The sequence below is a fragment of the Trichoplusia ni genome, chromosome 13, assembly GCF_003590095.1.
Source record: "Trichoplusia ni isolate ovarian cell line Hi5 chromosome 13, tn1, whole genome shotgun sequence".
Taxonomy (NCBI): domain Eukaryota; kingdom Metazoa; phylum Arthropoda; class Insecta; order Lepidoptera; family Noctuidae; genus Trichoplusia; species Trichoplusia ni.
This window is the reverse complement of record NC_039490.1, coordinates 5,102,810-5,123,201: the sequence shown is the minus strand read 5'-3', so window position 1 is coordinate 5,123,201 and position 20,392 is coordinate 5,102,810. Positions and strand designations below refer to the sequence as shown.

Sequence of the window (20,392 nt, the reverse complement as noted above, 5' to 3'; positions counted from 1 at the left end):
GGGACTATTATCCTATCTCTAGCTATTACATTACTATATGGATATGTAGATTTGGCAGTGAATTCTTAAGAATAAACTTCAGTTTTTTTAATGTATAAAATACGATTTATTAGAGATAATGAAAAAAACTGTTTTATTTGCTCTAGTTTATGGAAAGACATAGGTTGCTGCACTTTCTATGTCATTAGCCAACAATTTTCCTTTTTTTAAATTTCCGCTAAAAACAGAGAACGACAACCATTCGATGTTTAAAGTGAAGCTGCTAAAACCGTTGAGTAAGCAAACTGTCTTCTCTTCATGTTTTGTTTTATTCTGAATTCGAGATTTTTGTTCTATCTACAACTTACATCGTTTCTATTAGAATGTATTTGCACATGCAAGAAATATCTGTAGACATAAAACTAGATCGTTACGACTTTTACTGTGACCGTTGACCCTGCCTCCTTGCAAATAAATCTTATCGGGATGACGTCATTGCGTGGCTTGCGTACATAAGAGAATAACACAATGTTACATAAATAATATATTATGGAAATTATGGTTTTCTATATAACTTGCTTTCTCATTGACTATGTATGTTTGTTGGAGCTAGCATTGATTGATGACACATAATACCCGACAAATCGATTTTAAGCTCACATTTTCCGAAGGTCATTATAATGTTCAGTTTCTTTGCTTGATTGCTTACTTACGGCCATTTTGAATATTTGTTAACAAGTAAGAACCTAAATGATTGAACCTAATGATAATTATCATTATTTAGGTAGGTATTTTTTGTATACAACTAGGTATATTCACCGTCGAACGGTAGAATAAGTAAAGAGAAGTTGAAAAGTTAATAAGTAGTATAATTACCTACATGCATATAATGTTCAACAAAGAAATCAAGAAAAATATGGAAAATAATGGCAATTTACAAAAAAAGAAAATCCAATAAATTAATATTACAAAATTTAATTGTATTACCTACCCGCAATTATGTCCCGGAGTGTACATTTTAAGTACCTTACGGCATTTAATCTCATTAGCCCTGCTAATGAATACATGGCGTTCATTAGATAATTACCATTTTAGGTCATTTTACTTAATTAGTATTCAGTACTGTATGGAAATAATTTTATTTATTACAGCTAACTACTTTATAACTTGCAAACAATGATATTAGATAATTGATGTCATTTTTTAAGTACCGGTTTAGCAGCCATTAAAAATACATTGTATTAATTAATGTTACACTTAATAGGGCATTAAAGCGGAAGGGAGGTTATCTGTGGATATGTATTTTTTATTAGTTGATATGATACCAACCCTTATGAATAAGTAGCGGTCAAATCCAAGACAAATATAATCTGTTTTACGTCGAAATAAAAAGTACCGTATGTTATCTTGTTTCCTTGCGGGCAGGTCACTAGTTATATTATTATATTCTGTAACTATTAATTTTTTTAAAATATCTGTATCAATTATCGGGGTGACATCTTCTATTCAGAAAAAACCCTGTAAATAAAAAGAAAAGAAAAAACTTGTTTCCTCATCCTTCCTAAATCCTATTGCGTTTATAATAATTATTAGTAAGAAATGAGATTTGTAAGTGTTTGACTAGAATCTGGAGAACACATTTCTTTACGGCAAGACGGCAACCGGGGTGGGGAGACTACGTCAGTTTAAAAATGATCAAGTCAAGAGTCAACTTGTCTCGTCGACAAAACATAGTTCTCGGCATGGCAGTCTTAAAATAGACATCCCGGATGCAGAATTTCGTCCGGCGCGTGTATTTATATTTTAGGTTAAAATTTTCGGTCCCGTACCTACCAGGACCCTTATTCTGCTATATACCATGGAGGATGAATGAATGGAAATTGGATTAAATGGGCTATTCTATTCTAAGCATTTTTCCAACACAATCATTGGAAACTCAGTACCTACGTCGGGTAACACTCACGATCAATACAATGAATAACAAAATGTTTAAGAGAATAGCACTAGTTACAAATTTAATACAATCGCCATTAATTCAACGGCCATTGTAAATATCTGAATCGGGACCCAATTTGTTTAAGATAGATCTCTCAAAAGAAAGAAATCCAAGCAGTGTTTAGTACCTTAAACAAAGGAAAGGTCGTCTAGTTGATCTTGCAAAAATGATTATATAACAACAATCATATACAAGTTAAAAAATCAAAGTTAATTAAAGGGTTCGAACTACACAATTCCAATATTCAAAACTATTTAATTAGAAACATTCATAAAGCGCTGACTGGCAATGTCGCATTACAAAAAGTATTTTGTGAAGAAAGTAATGCGTTGGCGTGGACAAATCAGGAGTTAAAAAGCTGACTTGCTAATCAGGTATGGCAGATTAACAGCATTACACAATGCCAACTTTATGATGAACCCTAATTCACGAGACCTTTTATTTTACGGTGCCAACCTGCTATCCCGACCGGTCCCTTTCCATAAAACGGCCAAGTTGCTAGCTGGCTATGACGTAACGTTTTTGTAAGTATAATACGGTTCGTGCGTTGTCTCCTCCAGTGACGTCATTCGAAGAGAGTGAAATTTTAAAAATATAGTTCTAGTGTTTGGCGACGGAATATTTATGTAAGACAGAAATTGGTTGCAAAACAAAACACAATGATAATTTATTTTAATGTTTATTGCATAATTTTTAATCCCACCAAAAACAAGTAATCAACAAATGTCACAAGAACAGTAAAAGCAATTCAGCAAATCAAGACAATGTATTTTACAAAAATCGATTAAAAAAAACATGTGCCACAAAAATTCAAATCGATAAGACATTTCATTTACATACTAGGAGACTGGTGTGGTCTACAAATTATTATATCAAATTAAATAAGAAGTTATAATCTCTGCAAAAGTAAAATACTGTTATTAATGTCTCATGACCCCTGCAAGGCACCACAGACATTACGTACATAATTCCCAAAACAAAATTCTCATTTAATTATATTGTCTTTATCCTCAGTCCAATTCCGACTTATGTTGTTTGATATGCCAAGTACTGGAGTCCGGAATACATTCAAACTAGGTAAACAGAAAGCAGCATTACCGCTACACTTACTCTTTAACTTTATAATTATGTAAGACATTGTCTTTACAATATTTTTATGAGATATTTTTTTTTTCTTTAATTACCATATCAACATTTCTACTTACATAATTTTTAAGCTTTCCATCCAACATACCAATATAAATGTACTTTTCAAGACAATAGAGCTTAATTTGCAATATACATCACAAAATCTTTTTATTCTTTTTTTTACATTTTCTGTCTCATAAAATCTTTACACTTATGAACACTTATAACAATTTAGAATATACTTTGAATTATTTATTTTTATTTTTAAAACTAATGTCGACCACAGTTTTGATGCAGATTGATGTTAGTGCCCAGTAATATATGCAATGTTAAAATAAAATCAGAAAATAGAACATTAAATAATTATTTTTAAAGAATGATGGAATGTTGTCTGTAGTTACTTAAAACTTACAAAAACCAGTACACTTATAAGTACACCATTTAAATACATTTATAATTGTCAATCTTATAACAACAACAATTTATATCTTATAATTGACATGATGTACTCATTGTGCAAGTTAGTTATAGACCAGTAAATTATCTGTAGCTGTAATGTGTAAAGAAGGTTTAACAAACAAAGAGGCAAGAATGAAATGAATGTTGGTTAGATAACTTGAGATTCTATGCAATGCTTGTTAGTTAACTGCTTATTCAATACTGATAATGAAATAAATAGGAACTTTGATTAAATGAAATGATAGTAATAGTTCAAAACAAAAGGCCTTTCAACATTCAAAGATGTAAAGATGTTTAATAATTAGGCCAAAAAATTGAAGGATGATAATTTAACTGTGGACTTGTTTATACAAATATGGAAGAACAGTGAAAGGGCATTGCACATGTGGTCCAAACTATGTCTATGCTACTAACACTGGTCTTAATTTTAAGTGCAAATAACAAAGAAAATAAGTAAACAAAACATCATTTAAGTACACTATGACATCTTAACACAGCTCAATTGAAATAAATTTATAAAAAATCTTTGCTAAGTGATTTTAAAGTGTGCAGTCCCTGGTGCAAATAGTGTTACTAGAAAGTACTAAAACAATAACTACTCATACACTAATACTAATTTTTAAAATAAATAAACAAGTAACTATGACATACGCTTAACATTTACTATCCCCCCTTGATTTACATCCCAATGTGAACCCACGTTTCAGCCTCACTAAGTATGAATTCTAGTTTTATCAGCATTAGTGTTGTTGCCAGTATTATCTTTGCCATGTTGTTAAAAAATTTACAAAAATTCGTAGTTTATATGTTTAAAAAATATACAGTGAAGCTATCGAATGTTTGTAATTCTACTTAAATTTATCTATGGTCTACTATCACATTTGGTATAGGGAGGGGCTAGAATGCAATCGACGAGGGAGGCATGGAACATTCCCCTACAGTCACACGGTATGATGCGAGCTCACTGATACCGTGGTAGTGCACAAATGCAGCCACAATCACAAGTACATGGAATATTTGGTGGGACTGGAACCAGATGTCACACTTGCCCGGGAACCAGCGCTCAGGTACACGCAGGGCATAGAACATAGCCCCCAATATGTATAACAACCCCATAAGTACTAGCCAGCCCAGTGATGCTTTGCTCACTTGGCTGAACCAACCTTCAGTAATGCCATAGTGGATGGCAGGCACAATGCCTGACAGACCAAAGCCCATGAACACTCCTGCTCGGAGAGGTCTCAAACGAGGTTCTGAGAACCTGTCCCAGAGGGACACTATGATAGACAGGATTCCTAACACAACCACTACAGATAAGTATATTATTTTAGGTCTGTAATGGCAGTAGAAACTATAATACAACCATGGAACAAATGAGCCCATAATTAGCAGGGCTATTCCACAGTAATCCAACTTAGAAAACAATTTCCCGACCATCTCTGAATGGCAGTACAGGGTGTGGTATGCAAACGAAAATCCAAGGCACACTATGGCACCGATAAAGAAAACTCCGAAAATCATTTTCTCCTGCATCTGGATCTCGATCGAGGGTCGCGACAGGAAGTAGATGGCCACGCCGATGAAGGCCACGCAGCCTAGTAGATGTGTCCAGATGTTGCCGGTTTCCGTATGAATTCGGAAAATAGACGCAAAGCACGCGCTGAACGACGGTAGTGGTGGTCTGTGTCCTTTGTGGAGGTAGTCGTTGTCTTGCAGCCAGCGTGGCAGGTGCCTGAAGTGGCACACGTTCCACGACGCCTCCCATACTTTACGGACGAACTCCTCAGCTTGCTCAGCGGCGTTGTGTGCCAACGCACCAAGGTCAATTTCATCGGACAGCACACCCGCTTTCAATACTTCTGCCATCTCGGCATCGAGCAGGTGCTGATCCTCGGGGGTGGACGGCAAGGGGCATCCGTCCTCTTCCTCGGCTAGAACCTCGTCCAGCTCGTCCATCTGCGAGGCCAAGCTCTCCGCTTCGGGGTCCCATCCTTGGCGTCGCCGCAGCCCGTCCGAAGACGCGCTGCGGGACCCCGTATCAGAATCAGATTCCCACATCGCGCCGTCAAAATTCACCCGAACACATAAAAACGGCAACCATTAGTCGCCACGACCTTTGTTAGCGCTACACGGACAGTTATTTGTTAGAAATCCAGTTACGTCACGAAAAAGGTGCACGACGCACGAGATGTCTATGTAAGCATTTGTTTCGAATCGTTCACAGTAAAGATTTTTGGATTAGAATATAACCGTTGGCTATGATCACAAAAATTTAAAGCGTTATAAAAATGTCGAAAAATCACTAGCACACAGGACAATCAAATATGAACAGCTGCACAGAACTGAAACTGAACTAATGAACGAACGTACCAGTCATTCAACCATTTTAACGAAGTCTACCCTTCTCTGTCTAATGTATAACTTCTATTCACTTCACAAGAAAACGTCACAAAGCCGTTAGTGATGTAGAATACGAAAAAAAACCGTAATTAAAGTCAAATACTTAGTCAACATGGCATGGACTTTTTAATGAAAATATTGTTACGTAAATTAATGTTCTACATTGTATTACATTTAATTAATATTATTTCAAACTTATTTAGAATTTTTAAGAGTTAAATATTTATAAGTTAAAAAAACAAAATATAATTAAATCAAAGCATAATTAATATTATTTACATTTGAATTAATTTAAATCCAAAATTCAACTCCAATAGGTAAACTCAAAGAATTAAATTTGTAGTAACATAATAAAAAAATATTATTTCAGGCAGACGACGTAAAATGATCGTAAGAAAACCCTGGAATTGGCTCGTATCGATAACCGTGTACAAAGCAAAAAATAATGAACCGTACATCAATCAAATAGGACATCTCTACAAAAATAAGTGTCTGCATGCTGATTGGTCGGTTTTTAAAACGTCAATATAGCGACCATTTGACATTGTGCGAATGAATGAAGTTCTAACCTATTTTATAACCAAAGAAAATGTTTAAAACGATGTGATTGATGTTTTTAACAAAATATATTATAATTGAATAGTTGCACTTACTTCTTAAACATATTGCGCCTTGTAGTTTTACACCAAGTTCACTAAAATCACGTTATTTGAATGACACTTGTAAGTTGATCATGAACAAGTTACTTCTAGATTCAGTCTATTCTAACCAATGAACACAGAGCATCCTTTTGACATTGTTATCCTATTGGCTGCAATGTTTTGACGGTTTTTTAGCCTCAGTGACTAAATGTAGTTCAGAAACTGTTTTCTTCATAAATGTTCTTATGCGAACTTTATTGGCATTTTACTTAAACAAATTCAAATGAAATTTGAAACTCAAAGTAAGGAATCAATTTCAAAACCAAATAATAGGTCAGCATTGCGAAATAATAATTTAAATTCATAAAAATTGTAACCAACCTGTCAAATTGCTTAAATTTCCATACGTAAAATTCTATGTCAAATTGGCAAATTTATTGTGTATTATTGATCAATTACCACGAGACGAGATCCGCACATGTGATTTATTTGTGACTGACTGAATCGTAAATAGTTTTAGCTAAAAAGCTAAGTGTAAAGCGTAATCGGATTAAAAGAAAAATGGCTTCGTTATTCGAGGTATTGGTAACTAGTGATTCTAATAACACTTTGTGGACTAACGCTGTATGGGATCCCAATACCGGCACAAGCCTAATGACATACAAAGGAGGCGGTACTGCTGAAAACAAAACACTTTCATTCATCGGCAAGGACTACCTAGCTGTTGTGGAAAAAACCAAACCAATTCTACACATCTGGCCTTTGAATTCATATCAAACAGTCCAAGGCATACGTTTTATTCTGCCTGGCAAAGCTACTGCCTTGGCCATTTCTGCCAATGGAGATTTCATAATAGCAGGCATTGAAGAGAAGATTTACTTATGGCAAACAGCCTCTGGTAATCTACTGACAATTATCAACAGACATTACCAAAAAGTTGTAATGCTGCAATTTACACCAGATGGCAGCTATTTTATATCTGCAGCTGATGATGGCATGGTGATGGTGTGGTCTTTAGCCACTGTATCTGCTCACCCTGAGGTTGGTCTAGTCTCACAATCATCTGCCGGCCAGCATGATCCGATATATATATTCTCAGATCATTCCCTGCCCGTCACCGATATGTGCATTAGTAAAACTGGTATGCATGGAAAGCTGTCCACTGTATCTAGTGACAGGACTTGTAAAATCTATGATTTGTCCTCTGGAGAATTATTGCTAAACCTAGTCTTTGATGTTCCTCTTAGTGCGATAACATATGATGTCTTAGAATTGAACATATTTGTGGGTACCGCTGAGGGAAAAATTCATCAGTTCTGTCTCACAAATCCACCTAGGACCAGAGATTCACTTGTTAATTCAGAGGAATTTGTTACATTTGAGTCACATAAAAAGGCTGTGACCTGTTTGTCTGTCTCTCTTGATGGAGAGACATTGATGTCAGGATCTAATGATGAACAAGTTATTCTGTGGCATATTCGGAGTAAACAGCCAGTGAGAACAATAAGGCACAAAGGCCCAGTGACAAATGCTTTTTTCACCACAAATCTGCCTGCTATTTACAAGCAAGAATTCACTCCTGGAATAATTCTACACACTTTGGAAAGAACATTAGAAAAGGATACTGAAGATGTCAGTGAAATAGAAATATTTGTTAAAAATAAAATTAACTTTTGGCCAGATGGAGCGCACCAAGAGATTGAAAGTAGTATTCCTTCCAAAGAAGCAGAAAACGAATTTAAGTTGAAGGAAGAAAATTTGCATGCTGAGCTTAATAAACTAAAGACAATCAACTATAATTTGTATTCTATAGCTGTACAGAAGACCCTACAATCTGTTCCAGAAATGTCTAATAAAAACAAGAAGAAAAAGAAAAAAGAGAATGCTGCTCAATAAACTTTTTAAATTATGTACTACATTTTTATTTTTCTTTAACCTATTTTGAATTATCATTATTTTGTTTCTGCTCTTTGGACCAATTGTTTTCTTCCTCACTTCCACATGAACATTTGTTCACACAATATGTTCATATTAAGTAATGGGAGTCACTGCTATTTAAGTATTCAGTCCTTGCCAACCTTCTGTTTTTTATCTTTAGTTTCTTTGTAACAAACATTTCTGGTACATCTGGTAAGCAGTAAAATAGGTACACCAACCGTATCTTGTAGGTGCTTTCCATACAATTTGATGATTATGAAATGAAATTCCAATTTAGAAAAACCAGCTATAACACCTATTGGTTTTGTAGATTCTATTGATATAGGCTAAATTAATTTAGCAATGCCTTTTGTCCTATTTGATTTCTTTATCAAGCAGTTTTTTATAACAAATCTATGTTAGTTTGCGAGGCGAGAATGTCTTCCGAATTTTTAAACCGTTAAACTATAAACAGCTTTTAGGTGGTTTATTTTAAAGATAAGAATAATTACAGTTAAATACATAAAATTATTTTAATGGAAAATAATGGAGCAGTAAACTATTGCATAATTTGAAAAAAATAGTTTGCTGAAGCGTTTTAGTATGAAACAACAATAGTCATCACTACCGAAAGAAAGAAACTCAACTGTCAAAACGTCATCCACCGTTCTCATAGCAGCATTTCAATTTTCTGTTTCAAAAAACGCCCGAATATTTTTGATGTGAAAAAAACTTTATACAAAATGCGCTGATATAGCAAACCATTATTCGATAGTAACGTTACTAGTATGTTTTTATGACAAGCCTCGTGAATAAGGTGAGCGAATGTAGATAATAGAATCGTTGTAAAAATAAACTGCTACCGAGCTGCGTTTTGCGTCACAAACAAAACAGTTAAATGTTTACTATTTTCAGTAGACGAAATGTCGAAGGCTGTAATTATACCAGAGTGTAATAAGGATATTGGGGGTATGAAGGAAGAGATATCGTTGTCGCCACCTGAGAAACGCGATGGTGCGATCGGTCTGTTTAGTAGACTGCTTCGTTTTGATACTTTGACTAAGAAAAACAGTGCGCCTGATAGCCCAACGGCATTGGAACCTCCAGCGACCTACTATGGAGTATACATACCTTGTGAAATTAAAAAAGGACCAGATGAAGGTATTTATCTCTCACAATACTATCATTATCTATTTTTCAAAACAAATTTGTGTTCTCTAACAATTAGAACATCTTTTATCAACAATGAATCGTTTTATTAATTGTTTAATGCTCATTTATACCTAGATTTCTATATGTATTCTATTATATCTTGTTTCAAATGAACAACAATCCATTAAATGCCGTGGCATCAAAATTATCCTTACATAATAATATGAAACAAAAACAATAACAAGTTTTTTTATACATGAGTTTAGAATATATTTTTTTTCAATTGAAAGTAGTTGACCGTGTATGATTGCTATCTATAAATACTTTTTAACAAAGAGAATTTTATATTGTTTATATTATTGTCACTTCTTATCTCTGTATCTTTGAGATAAGTTTATTTAGGTCAATAGAGCAGACTTCCGTCATTTGTCATAAATTGCAAATTAAATCAACTGATTGCCTGTTCACCTGTGGATTGTTTAGTAGATCATTCCATTATTGAAAAGCTTAAACTGCAATGGTGTACAGGGATCCTAATTAAAAAAAATGTTATATTATTCAGTTGTTGTATACATGATATTAAATTAACTTTGATCCTTAAAAATCCAACAAATATTTCATTTAAATTAACATATAAATAGTGTACAAAAAACTAAGATTAACAAAAGGTAATAATTTATGAAAAAACACTGACCTATTTAAATTAACAAATAAAAAATACAATGTACACAAAAGAATTAAGTGACAATGGCAGTGGTATTAGTTTCAAAACATTGACCTTGGGCGTCTTGCAAAATGTCAAAAATAAATTCTCATGAGTCACAATTGATGTATCAAGTGTATTGTTCATAAAAAACAATCCTTAACTTCCTTTTGGTGCGTCTAAGTCTGGATGTCCTTTGTAGTTGTTTTGAGTGTTTGATAAAACCTTTGTGAGGCATAGATGTCCTAAACTGATAATTTCCTTGTTGTTGCAATTGGGGAGGACCATGTTAAAAGATTTAATTTTTTAATAAAAGATTATTTCAAAGACAGGGATAATTTAAACTAGATTTGATTGATTGATTTATAATTGTTAGAATTTTACAATTGATTTACCTTTTTTTACTTTTACACAAACTTTTTTATTACTTTGTTTATCTTTGGAATATGTTCCTCCCATGTAATTACTTTTTAAAAGAAAACTTTTAAAAAGTTTCTAAGGAACTAATCTTGCTAGAAACACATTGTCCAGTAGCAGTTGTCCTTGGTATTTTCACAGATCTATTTAATGATTTCATTAGTATATTTATACCGGTTTTAATTACCAATGTGAGGTGAAACAGAGTTAGTAGCATGTATATTTATTTGATCGGTTTGCTTCCGCGTATTTATCGGGGACGCCCATTCTGTGTCGAGCTGTATCCTAACCTTGAGCTGATGAAGAGAAATCCTAACCTTGAGAACAGAAGAGTTATGAACTCGATTCATTTATGTTCACAGTTCATTAATTTATGTACACAGCAAATTTTAATAAAAATGGGATCTGTATTATTCTAAATCGAATCGAAAGTCTTTAATGAATGTTGACCGAATATCTATTTTTTTTAAACCTGCCTGACTCAGAGCCACGCGATCGCTCGCGCATGCTCTACGCGACTCTTGCCGATCTATCAATTACCCTACCTTCCTATAATCTATATCGCCAAACTGGAATCCAAGGAGCAACATAATCAAGGTTTAGATTATCGACGTATTGTTATATCAAACGAAAAACGAACGTTATTTATCAAACGAAATTTCAAAGCTTAATACTTTATTTTGCACTACACAATGTATAAAGGTATAAGAAATTAAATCATCATCATCAGCTTTGAATAACCCACTGCATAGGCTTCGCTTTGATTATGCCATTTTCCGTATTTTTTAATTGTGGTCTATAAGTTCCACAGTTTTTTTTTCCTTAATATTTTTGCCAACTAAATTTACTAGGAAGTAAATTTTGTTTGATAACTTGATAAAACTGTTGATAAGATAACACTAATGTCATCTTAAATTATATTTAACCAACCCACTAACCATCTAAATTTGTTTAAATTAACCTTTCCAGTTATATAACCATGACCCATTTCAATAAGGCCCGATTTTTCAATCGCCAGATAACTTTTATCTGAGGAATAAATACGGCCGTTTGACATATTTTCTATACAAAAGCTGTCAAAACGTCAAACTTATTCGTCAAATAAAAGTTATCTGACGATTGAAAAATTTTCCCTAAAACTATCAAATTTACTGTAAATAACTCAAAATCCGTTACAGGATGTTGTAATTATCATAAATATGCTAATCATTGCAAGGTCAAGATTGATAACCTAAGAAACTGTATTTAAATATGAGACGAAGAAATTTATAACAACTATCTTGTGTGTATATACATTTTACGAAATATCCATAAGTTTTGACAAGTTCCATTTCGTTTAGGTTTCAACTGACAAAATAAATTGCGTCTTGTTCCATTTGAAGTAAAAGCCATATCACATTGAGTGCCTATCCAATGATGTGGAGCTAAGAGGGGAGTTGGAGTGAGGAGATCGTGATTGACTGACATGCGGAAAAAACATTCAGTCAGTTACAGTCCGTTCTACTTTTAATTCTGGGATAAGCCCGCGGCACATGCCAATTCAGGATCAACAACGAAAACAACTAGCACATAGAAGACACGATTTACTCTCTTGGAACCCCCATCCCAATATCTCAGAAGTAGTAAATAGTAGGAAAAACATTTTCTACTTCCCTCAGAATGTGACTTATATTCTTACGATACTCTTCACGTTAAGATCGTCTGGCCACCGCTTCCTAGGCCGCCCACGGCGACGCCGTCGATCCACTGATTCTCCCACACTTAATAACATTTGTTTATTATTTTTAGAAGCACTACACGTGTACAAGAACAAGTCGGAAGCATTGGAACTGGTGCGCAGATACAAGTCTTCAAGGTTCAAAGCGTTCAGGAACCGGCAGGATGCGGTTTCCTTTGCCTTACGTGGCGCTGAACCTGCGGACACCACTGATGGGAACAATAGTGGTAAGTAACGAGGTCGTATATATACTTATATCAGGGTTAAAACGATTTGAAACCTTAATCCGATGAGTTTAAAGTATATTTTTATATTTGTACCAATTTTGAAGTGCTTATTAGTATTCAGTTAATTGTAGTAGAACATCCTGGATTGAGCGTTTACTAAAATCTAGGACAAATCTTGATGAACTCAGTCACTACGGTAGGATAACGATATGTTTTGTTTGAAGATGGATAAATAATATGTCTACAAGCCAAATCCTTTAATAAATAGAATGTTTATAAAACCCTATGTAAATAACTAGTATCTGGTCCAAAACCCTTTTCTCGTAAGTTTAATAGATCGCCACACATGTTCGCTGTAGACGTGATATTCACGTGTGTGGTAAAAACATGTTTAAATATCATATCAGTTATCTACATAAGTGGTATCAACATGTAAAAAGAAAGACGAAAACCGTGTCGAAAAATTGTCAGTTTTCAACATCGTGCTACCTACTGTAATTTTGCAGATAGCGAAGTGATTTAGCAAACTCGCTGCTATTATTATTTCAAATCGGCAAAACAATAATCTTTTGATAAAATTCTTTCTAAGTAACGTTTGGGGTCGGTAATTCTATAAAACTTCGTGGAAGGAAGGGTAGCGCTTTACCTGAGCATTACAGGACTCAACTGAATGCAGTTTTATTAGGCGACTGAGTATCATTTTAGATTAATAGGTTATATACCTAGTACTTAATAGTTAACGGTTGCTATTTGAGTGTAGCTATTGGGACCTTCAGTCGGGGCATACGTACTTTCTAGACACGCATTCTATCGGACTCGGGACGGATTTTTTTTTTTTTTGCAATATGACATGAAACAAGTTACTAATTAGCACTTTTCGAGCTTCAAAAATACAATAAACAGCATCTAAAAATAAAAATCAAAAGTCATTTCTTCAAATTAGTCCACCAAGTTGTACTTTTTGAAGGTCAAGTTATATTAGACAGCACCCAGTTTTTCTCACTTCGCCGCGTGCTACTAGTACTAATTGTAGAGAATAATCGACACTAAAAACTTTAAAGTAGAATGTTATCTTTTCATTTAAAATAATATCACAAAGAAGATTGTTAAGAAGCTGTGAATTAGACAAGTATTGAGGTCGATACATAATACAACGATATTAGATCACTACCAATTCCCCTCGTAGCGGATACGACGAAAAACCTGCGTGATGATACCATTGGACAGATACAAAGGCGTGTCTGTCTATCGAGGATAATATAAAAACTAAAAACAAGAGCAATGAACTCGTTATCAATACACTTGTGTTTCATGCTTCCTTGTATATCAACCATCACGACGTTATCACATACGAATTGATTTAATTACTTATTTTTGATGTTTTACCTCCTTCGTATACATTATGAGACGAGAATTAATTTATAACCCCCAAAGAATGAGAAAGAATGCAAAAAGAATGGTTATAAATTTGATGTTTCTATCTGTTTGTGGTATTATCCCGCTTGCAAGGATAGAGCGATTTGAATCTAGTTTGATTTGTATTAAAGGTGAATTATGTGCCAATCTTCTTAGACAAGTTTGATAAAGTCGAATGAGGCGTTTAAAAGTTGTGGGAGGTGAAAGTGGACAAGAATAACCGAATGTCTAGTCCTATACCTACACTTGTAATTATGAATGATAAGGAATGTTTTTAGTACCCACAGCCGTGGTTCCGATGCTTCATTAAATACACAATAAGACATACATACACAGTACATAAACTTGTTTAAGATATATTGTTTGTAGTTTTAAAACCACGTCCGCTCGTTGAAGGATTGTCTTGATTCCAGATAGTCATATGGTGTCATAACGTTTCTACTTCTTACAATAATATTAGAGTAACGATGAAACACATGTTACTTATAACAATAATAATTGTTAAGTATTTGCACTTGTAGTGTAACAGATGGTAATCTTAGTGTATGCGGTTCAGGATCAAGTGACGTCATAATGTTATTGATTGTACATCAATATACCAATGTCTAGGGGTTATCGAGACTTTTATGGGTCAAGCTCGCTACACATTGCAATACCTGAAAACCAGGATCAAAAATGATAAACAACCCGTACTTAACGTCGGTGTATCCCAGTGAAACGATTTACCGTCGTGGAACCGGCATCGAAATTAATCAGAAGTAGTAGACATAGTAGGAGTAGGATTTTTTTCCACTCCCTCGACAGAAAGCGGGAGACAAAAAAGAGGTTTGCTGTAACTGGACAAAGACATTAGCAACTGAGTTAGTTCCCAGGGTTTAGAAGAAAGACCGCTCTACGCAGTACAGTGCGTGTCTCCCTCTAACAAAAGTTATTATACCTTACATTTATTTTGAAATATTGTTTACTATCACTATCATAAAAATACTCAGGTAACTATTTCTGGCAAAACAATCCATCTTGTCAAGCCAAGTATTGAAGAGTGTGCAGAGGAAAGTGATTGCCGTTCCGTGCCAAATTCTTTGCGGATATATTTTTATTGCAATGTAAATTGAACTTTATATACCAGTACTTGTAACCTAATTTGAGAAAATGTAAGATTTCCGCTTGTTTGCATCGTGAAATGTCCGGCTATCGTTTTATTACCTATCATGTTATAAACGACCTTATTTTGTAGTACTTTAGGGCTATTTTTAAACTGTATCTGTGGGTGGCGTGATTGTGGGCAGATCCATTCAAGGATTACGTAGCAATGCGTCATTCTTAGTATTACACTCACGTTTTTATCTAACGCCTTACTAAGTGGTGCTTATGAAGTGATAAATGAAAACACCGATTGTATTTATCGAGTACTTTTAATATTTATTCGGTAATTTCAAATAACGTGATAGTAAAAAACAATATGACAATACCGACCTGTACCTCTACCATGAGTTTTGAGCGACCGGGCTCGCTAGCGTCTGCGTAAAAAATATCTATGACAAAATGTACAGCGCCCCTAGCGATCACTTGACAAACTAAAATCGGTAGTATGAGTTGACAAATAAAACCTATCGAAACATTCAAAACGGCTTCGACAGCGAGTAGCGAGCGCGTAACGTTTTGCGGTGGTTTCTCTAAGAAAACGGTACCATGAGTCACAAATTTGACAGATGGTATCGACAAATACCATTACGATTGAAGTTAAGTAACTCACTTGCTAAACAAGGTGTGAAACGGTATTCGGTTTATAGTAATTGTTTAGTTTGAGTATTTCTTGTGAGAATCATGTCGGCAAGAGAGTATTTAAAATCAAGTAGCACTAGTTAAAAGTCAATTTACATTGAATACACGCTGTCACTTTTTTACAATGAAACATACACACATAAATTCATTATTAAGGAAACGCTGGAAATAAGTCAGCGTTCACAGAGGGCTCCACCCCAACCAATAGTTCATTAAGTAATATTACATTATATTAAAATATACTGAATATTTTATGCTCTATGAAGTTTAAAATTATTAGGATTTTAAACTACGATTTTATTATTCAAACACTAGCTGTAGCCCAGGACTCCGTCCACGTGGACTTTTTATAGCGTTCGGTCCCCGTTTCCATTAGGCTATCTCTCAAATTCAATACAATCGGTTCCGTAGGATTGGCGTGAAAGCGAGACAGACAGACAGAGAAATTTTTGCATTCATAATATTAGTTTCAATAGATGCACAGTTTATCGGTATATGAAACAATTCAACAAAACTATCGCGATCAATCGCAAGACATAGGTACTCCCCAAAGTTGCGCCACATAACCATTCCTAGGTACCCACGACACCGCTTTCAATTTAATAATGAAAAATTACTAAAACCCAAAAGGGCAAGAAGAAAAGTGTCTATCTATTTGTGATATCAAAAGAGTTCGTATATCTACATCAACCGCATAATTTAAAAAAAAAACACTTTGCGAAACTTCAACGGCAAAGATGGCGACTTGAGCGGTTTGTTTTTTGCCATCGGAATTTAACGAAATTCTCCATAATCCGAAATCTGCGGATATATGTTGTCGAGTCAAATCAATATTTTTTTATGTTTTGTTATTCGTATAAGGTTCCGATCGAGTTTACCGTAGTCCTGCATGAAATTATTAATGTAGATTTGAAGCTTTTTCGGGAATATATATCTTACTCTGTCTTTTAAGCAACGTTAGAAAGAAACAACTACATTAGGCGTGAAGTTAGGCACGTTTGACAACATGACAAGTATGACAACACGAATACTACAATAACAATCGAGCTCTCGATAGCGAGCGCGTCAAGGTTTTTTAAACTCATGGTATGAGTCCGATTGTAAACTATTCGAACCGCGTTTATACGCTATCGACTGTAGTAACGTCATTGACGTTTTCGATGGCAACTCATGGTAGAGGTACTGAAATACTAGATTTGTATATCAACCGTTAGCTAATAGCCTCGTGACAGACGGACGAACAGATGGACAGACAGCGTAGCCTTAGTTACAGGATTCCATCTTTTTCCGTTAGTTACTATTATTGCCCAAACATACGATCACTGACCAAAAGCTCTTATGTGCATCCGTCACGTAAGCAGGACGCTGTTCTGTGCCGTGTATTGTCATTGTGAAATCTCGTTCGTACAGGGAAATAAGTCCTGGTTTAAGCGTGAACTAAAAAAGATCAATTACTTTGCAATAAACCGGAATGCAATACAATCTTATTCATTTCTTATATAGACTATAGAAAAACGTGAGCATCACGCAATAGGGATTAATACTTAATTATCATCGCAAATCAATAAAATTATTGTTGCAAGATATAAAAAGCTTACGGGATTAACACTTGCATTTATTATTATCTAGTTATCAAACACATGATATTTAATTTTGGATTCGTACTATTTTCTGTAACTTAAGACTAAAGCCCAAGAATGTAGTGTTCATTGAGCATATTTAACTAGAATCCAAATATTTTGTATCAAGACCGCTCGATTATTTGTTGGCTAAATTAATGTTATTTATGTATTAGCCCTTTTGCTGCATTCGTATTTGGTGACACAATTGCCTTTCTCTACAGAGTTTATCAACCATCTATTTTCAATACTAAAATAGAACGACCATCTTCGAGCCGCAATCAGATTTGATGGATGCTCAATTAAACATTGGACTTAATAATGACGCATAATAATATGCCCATGCCCAGAGAATGTTGTCACAATGCCAGCTCGATTCTAACAATCGTCACAGTAACCCAATTTCCATGTTCGACGCAATCATTTGCGCGGGAAAAGAAAACATTGACGTTTGACAGATTGACGTGTATTTTTTTTTAATTACGACATCGAGGCAACGGCTATTGTTTAACTTTCCTTTTGTTTACAACCAGATAAGTGAAGAATAAGGTCGTATTTGATGTGAAGCATTCCTGTTATGTTAAGATTTTGTATCGCGAATATTGGTTCTAGTTGATGAATGACACACGGGGATTATTTACAAGATGTACGATAATTTCTGGTTTTGTTTTTTTTTGGAATTCAAAAATCTTATTTGTATGATAGAAAAATCATTTTTTTTTATTGGAAATTTCTTAATTGAGTTTCTTATTAATGTTAAAATAACGAAACTTAGATGTAGGGCTAGTGTTACAGAAAGAAAAACACTTTTTTGAATACTCGTCTTTTCACACCCAGACAACTCCCATAGAGGAAACTACGTGCACGGCCACTTAATGTAATTGTAGGTAGTATTATATGTAGGTACGGGTTAGTAACTCGATAATAATGAGGCCATTGACCCAGACAGCAGACTTTCGTTCTACAAATATGTAGCGCGACTGTAATTTTCATTAAATAGCGAAAGTAATGTCGAATGTCGATTGTATCCGTAATTATCTTTCAAGATTACCTTTTGTAGATCGCCTTTTTTAAAGAAAATATTTTTTGCAGAGGAAATACTTATTACGGCTTTTTTAATTTACCAAATGTCTTCACCGCAATTATGACTTAATACTAAAATGACAGTTTTAAGTATCTGTTATAATGTCATCACTTAGATTTAAGTACTTGCCGAAATTTCAGAACGCTTTTAAGTTAAGTTGCCGTTCTATATACGGAGTTAGTTACTTTCTCCGCTTTAATAAAAGAAAAGTAAGTTTATTCAACGAACAATCCTATAAGCCGTTTTAGCCTATTTAACTTTCATAGGTAAGCAGTCGTGTGTGACAAAAATTAGCCTTATTTTATTACTAGAACTCATAAAATGGGCGTCGGACTAAACGCATTAGCACGCGATCACCTAATTAAAGAATTTGATGTCACGGCCATTTGTGACACGGTTTAATATGCCGCTGTGGACGAAAACGGTGAATACCCAATTATGTTAATTTATCATAATAAAATCTGTGGGAAAGTTATTTATTGTTATTGGCATCTGGAGATTCATTATTCACTATAATAACTCAAGCCCAAATATTCAGTAGTCTCATGTAAATACTTTACAATAAGGAATAACCACTGTAAATTCACATAGGCTTGCCGACTTCGTTGAATGTTTCCATGGGCTCCATGTTGGAATCTGATCACTAGTTCTAAAGGTGTTACTCACCCTTAATAGCCTTGATCACAACCAAGTATAAACTGATATTTATTGGTACGTTGTTAAGAGATTAACTTTTAATCATAAATAGCTGCTAAGATAATCGTCAGCTGGTCTAGCACAACTACAAGCAAAGGCTAGACCCTATTATCACCGCCTTTTGTACCCATCATATTTGTTTGTATTGACCTAATTTGTTTTTCCTTATGGTTTACAATAAAGATTAAAGAGTATTCTATCTATCTATTACTTTCATAGCAAAAGTAACAACGACAGTTAATTTGTTCCAGCGGTCATGGGCGAGAAACCGTTTCCTTTCAAAGCGCCATCACCACAAGACATGGTGGCGTTACGGAAGGCGATCGAAGCAGGGTTGGCGGCCACCGTGCGCGACAGAGTGTGGGACAACCCTAGGTTCCTAGTCAGCAATGGGAACACGCCATCTATTTTACAGGTAAATAGAGGCTTTTGATCTAACAATTCCAGTTAAATGAGTCCTTATTGAAGCTCTTTTGTCAGTGTGGAAGCGAGATAGTGAACTAAAATGTTAATAAACGTGAAACATAAATGAATAAGTATCTTTGTTTCATAATTAAGCTTTTTATAACGACTACTGCACCAAGGAATTTAATCCTTGTGTCGCAAGGGTTTTCAGAAAAATTCAAGTCACATCCACAAAGACACAAAAGCTCAGAAAAAGCATTCGCTGATCATACAAACGCTTGTCCCCACGCGGGGATCTTACCCGCGTTACGTCACTCTCAGTAGGTTTGTCATGGTAACAGACTACTCAGCTATCCGTGCAGTGATGAACTTGCCCTTTTGTGATCCATCGGTAGTCGGCTTATGCTGATATCACGACGCACACTTTGCTCATAATGCTCATTGGCATAGTTAAGACCACTTTGCTTTCGACGCAGATATCTACATTCGCTTTAAGAAAAATAAATTCCGATCTTAAAAATATATTTAGATAAATTAATCTGCTTATTACGTATGAGGTAAACAATCGAATCCTCAGATTACAGAAAACGCTATTTCTAACATGTTTTCCTGCAAACTACAGTATAATTTGCATTATTCATAAGCGGCTAGACT

General features: G+C 34.7%; 4 protein-coding genes across 6 annotated transcripts in view; 2 read left to right on the top strand and 2 right to left on the bottom strand.

The window, feature by feature from the left end:
* The window catches only part of LOC113499897 (malignant T-cell-amplified sequence 1 homolog), a 66,500-nt gene extending 59,757 nt beyond the window's left edge, over positions 1-6,743 (bottom strand). The window contains exon 1 of the mRNA XM_026880485.1: positions 6,616-6,743. Within this exon, the coding sequence (XP_026736286.1) occupies positions 6,616-6,626 (11 nt within the window). The 5' untranslated portion in view covers positions 6,627-6,743. The remainder of the gene's footprint in view (positions 1-6,615) is intronic.
* Positions 2,639-5,934, bottom strand: LOC113499889 (adiponectin receptor protein). The gene has a single exon (XM_026880474.1). It carries the CDS (start codon positions 5,618-5,620, stop codon positions 4,460-4,462), a length of 1,161 nt encoding a protein of 386 aa, XP_026736275.1. The 5' UTR covers positions 5,621-5,934; the 3' UTR covers positions 2,639-4,459.
* A 117-nt stretch (positions 6,744-6,860) lies between the features above and the next one.
* On the top strand, positions 6,861-8,519 carry LOC113499888 (WD repeat-containing protein 18). Its single transcript, XM_026880473.1, has one exon. It carries the CDS (start codon positions 7,165-7,167, stop codon positions 8,497-8,499), a length of 1,335 nt encoding a protein of 444 aa, XP_026736274.1. The 5' UTR covers positions 6,861-7,164; the 3' UTR covers positions 8,500-8,519.
* A 626-nt stretch (positions 8,520-9,145) lies between these two features.
* LOC113499894 (ankyrin repeat and LEM domain-containing protein 2-like) lies at positions 9,146-19,976 on the top strand. 3 transcript variants are annotated; one of them, XM_026880483.1, is made up of 4 exons: positions 9,146-9,337; positions 9,439-9,681; positions 12,581-12,736; positions 19,585-19,976. In XM_026880483.1, the coding sequence occupies exons 2-4, from the start codon at positions 9,444-9,446 to the stop codon at positions 19,764-19,766; spliced, it is 576 nt and encodes a 191-aa protein (XP_026736284.1). In that variant the 5' UTR covers positions 9,146-9,337; positions 9,439-9,443; the 3' UTR covers positions 19,767-19,976. The 3 variants fall into 3 exon arrangements, with proteins under 3 accessions (XP_026736284.1, XP_026736283.1, XP_026736282.1); XM_026880482.1 differs by having other exon boundaries at positions 9,415-9,681; XM_026880481.1 differs by having other exon boundaries at positions 9,147-9,337; positions 9,436-9,681.
* The last annotated feature ends 416 nt before the right edge of the window (positions 19,977-20,392 follow it).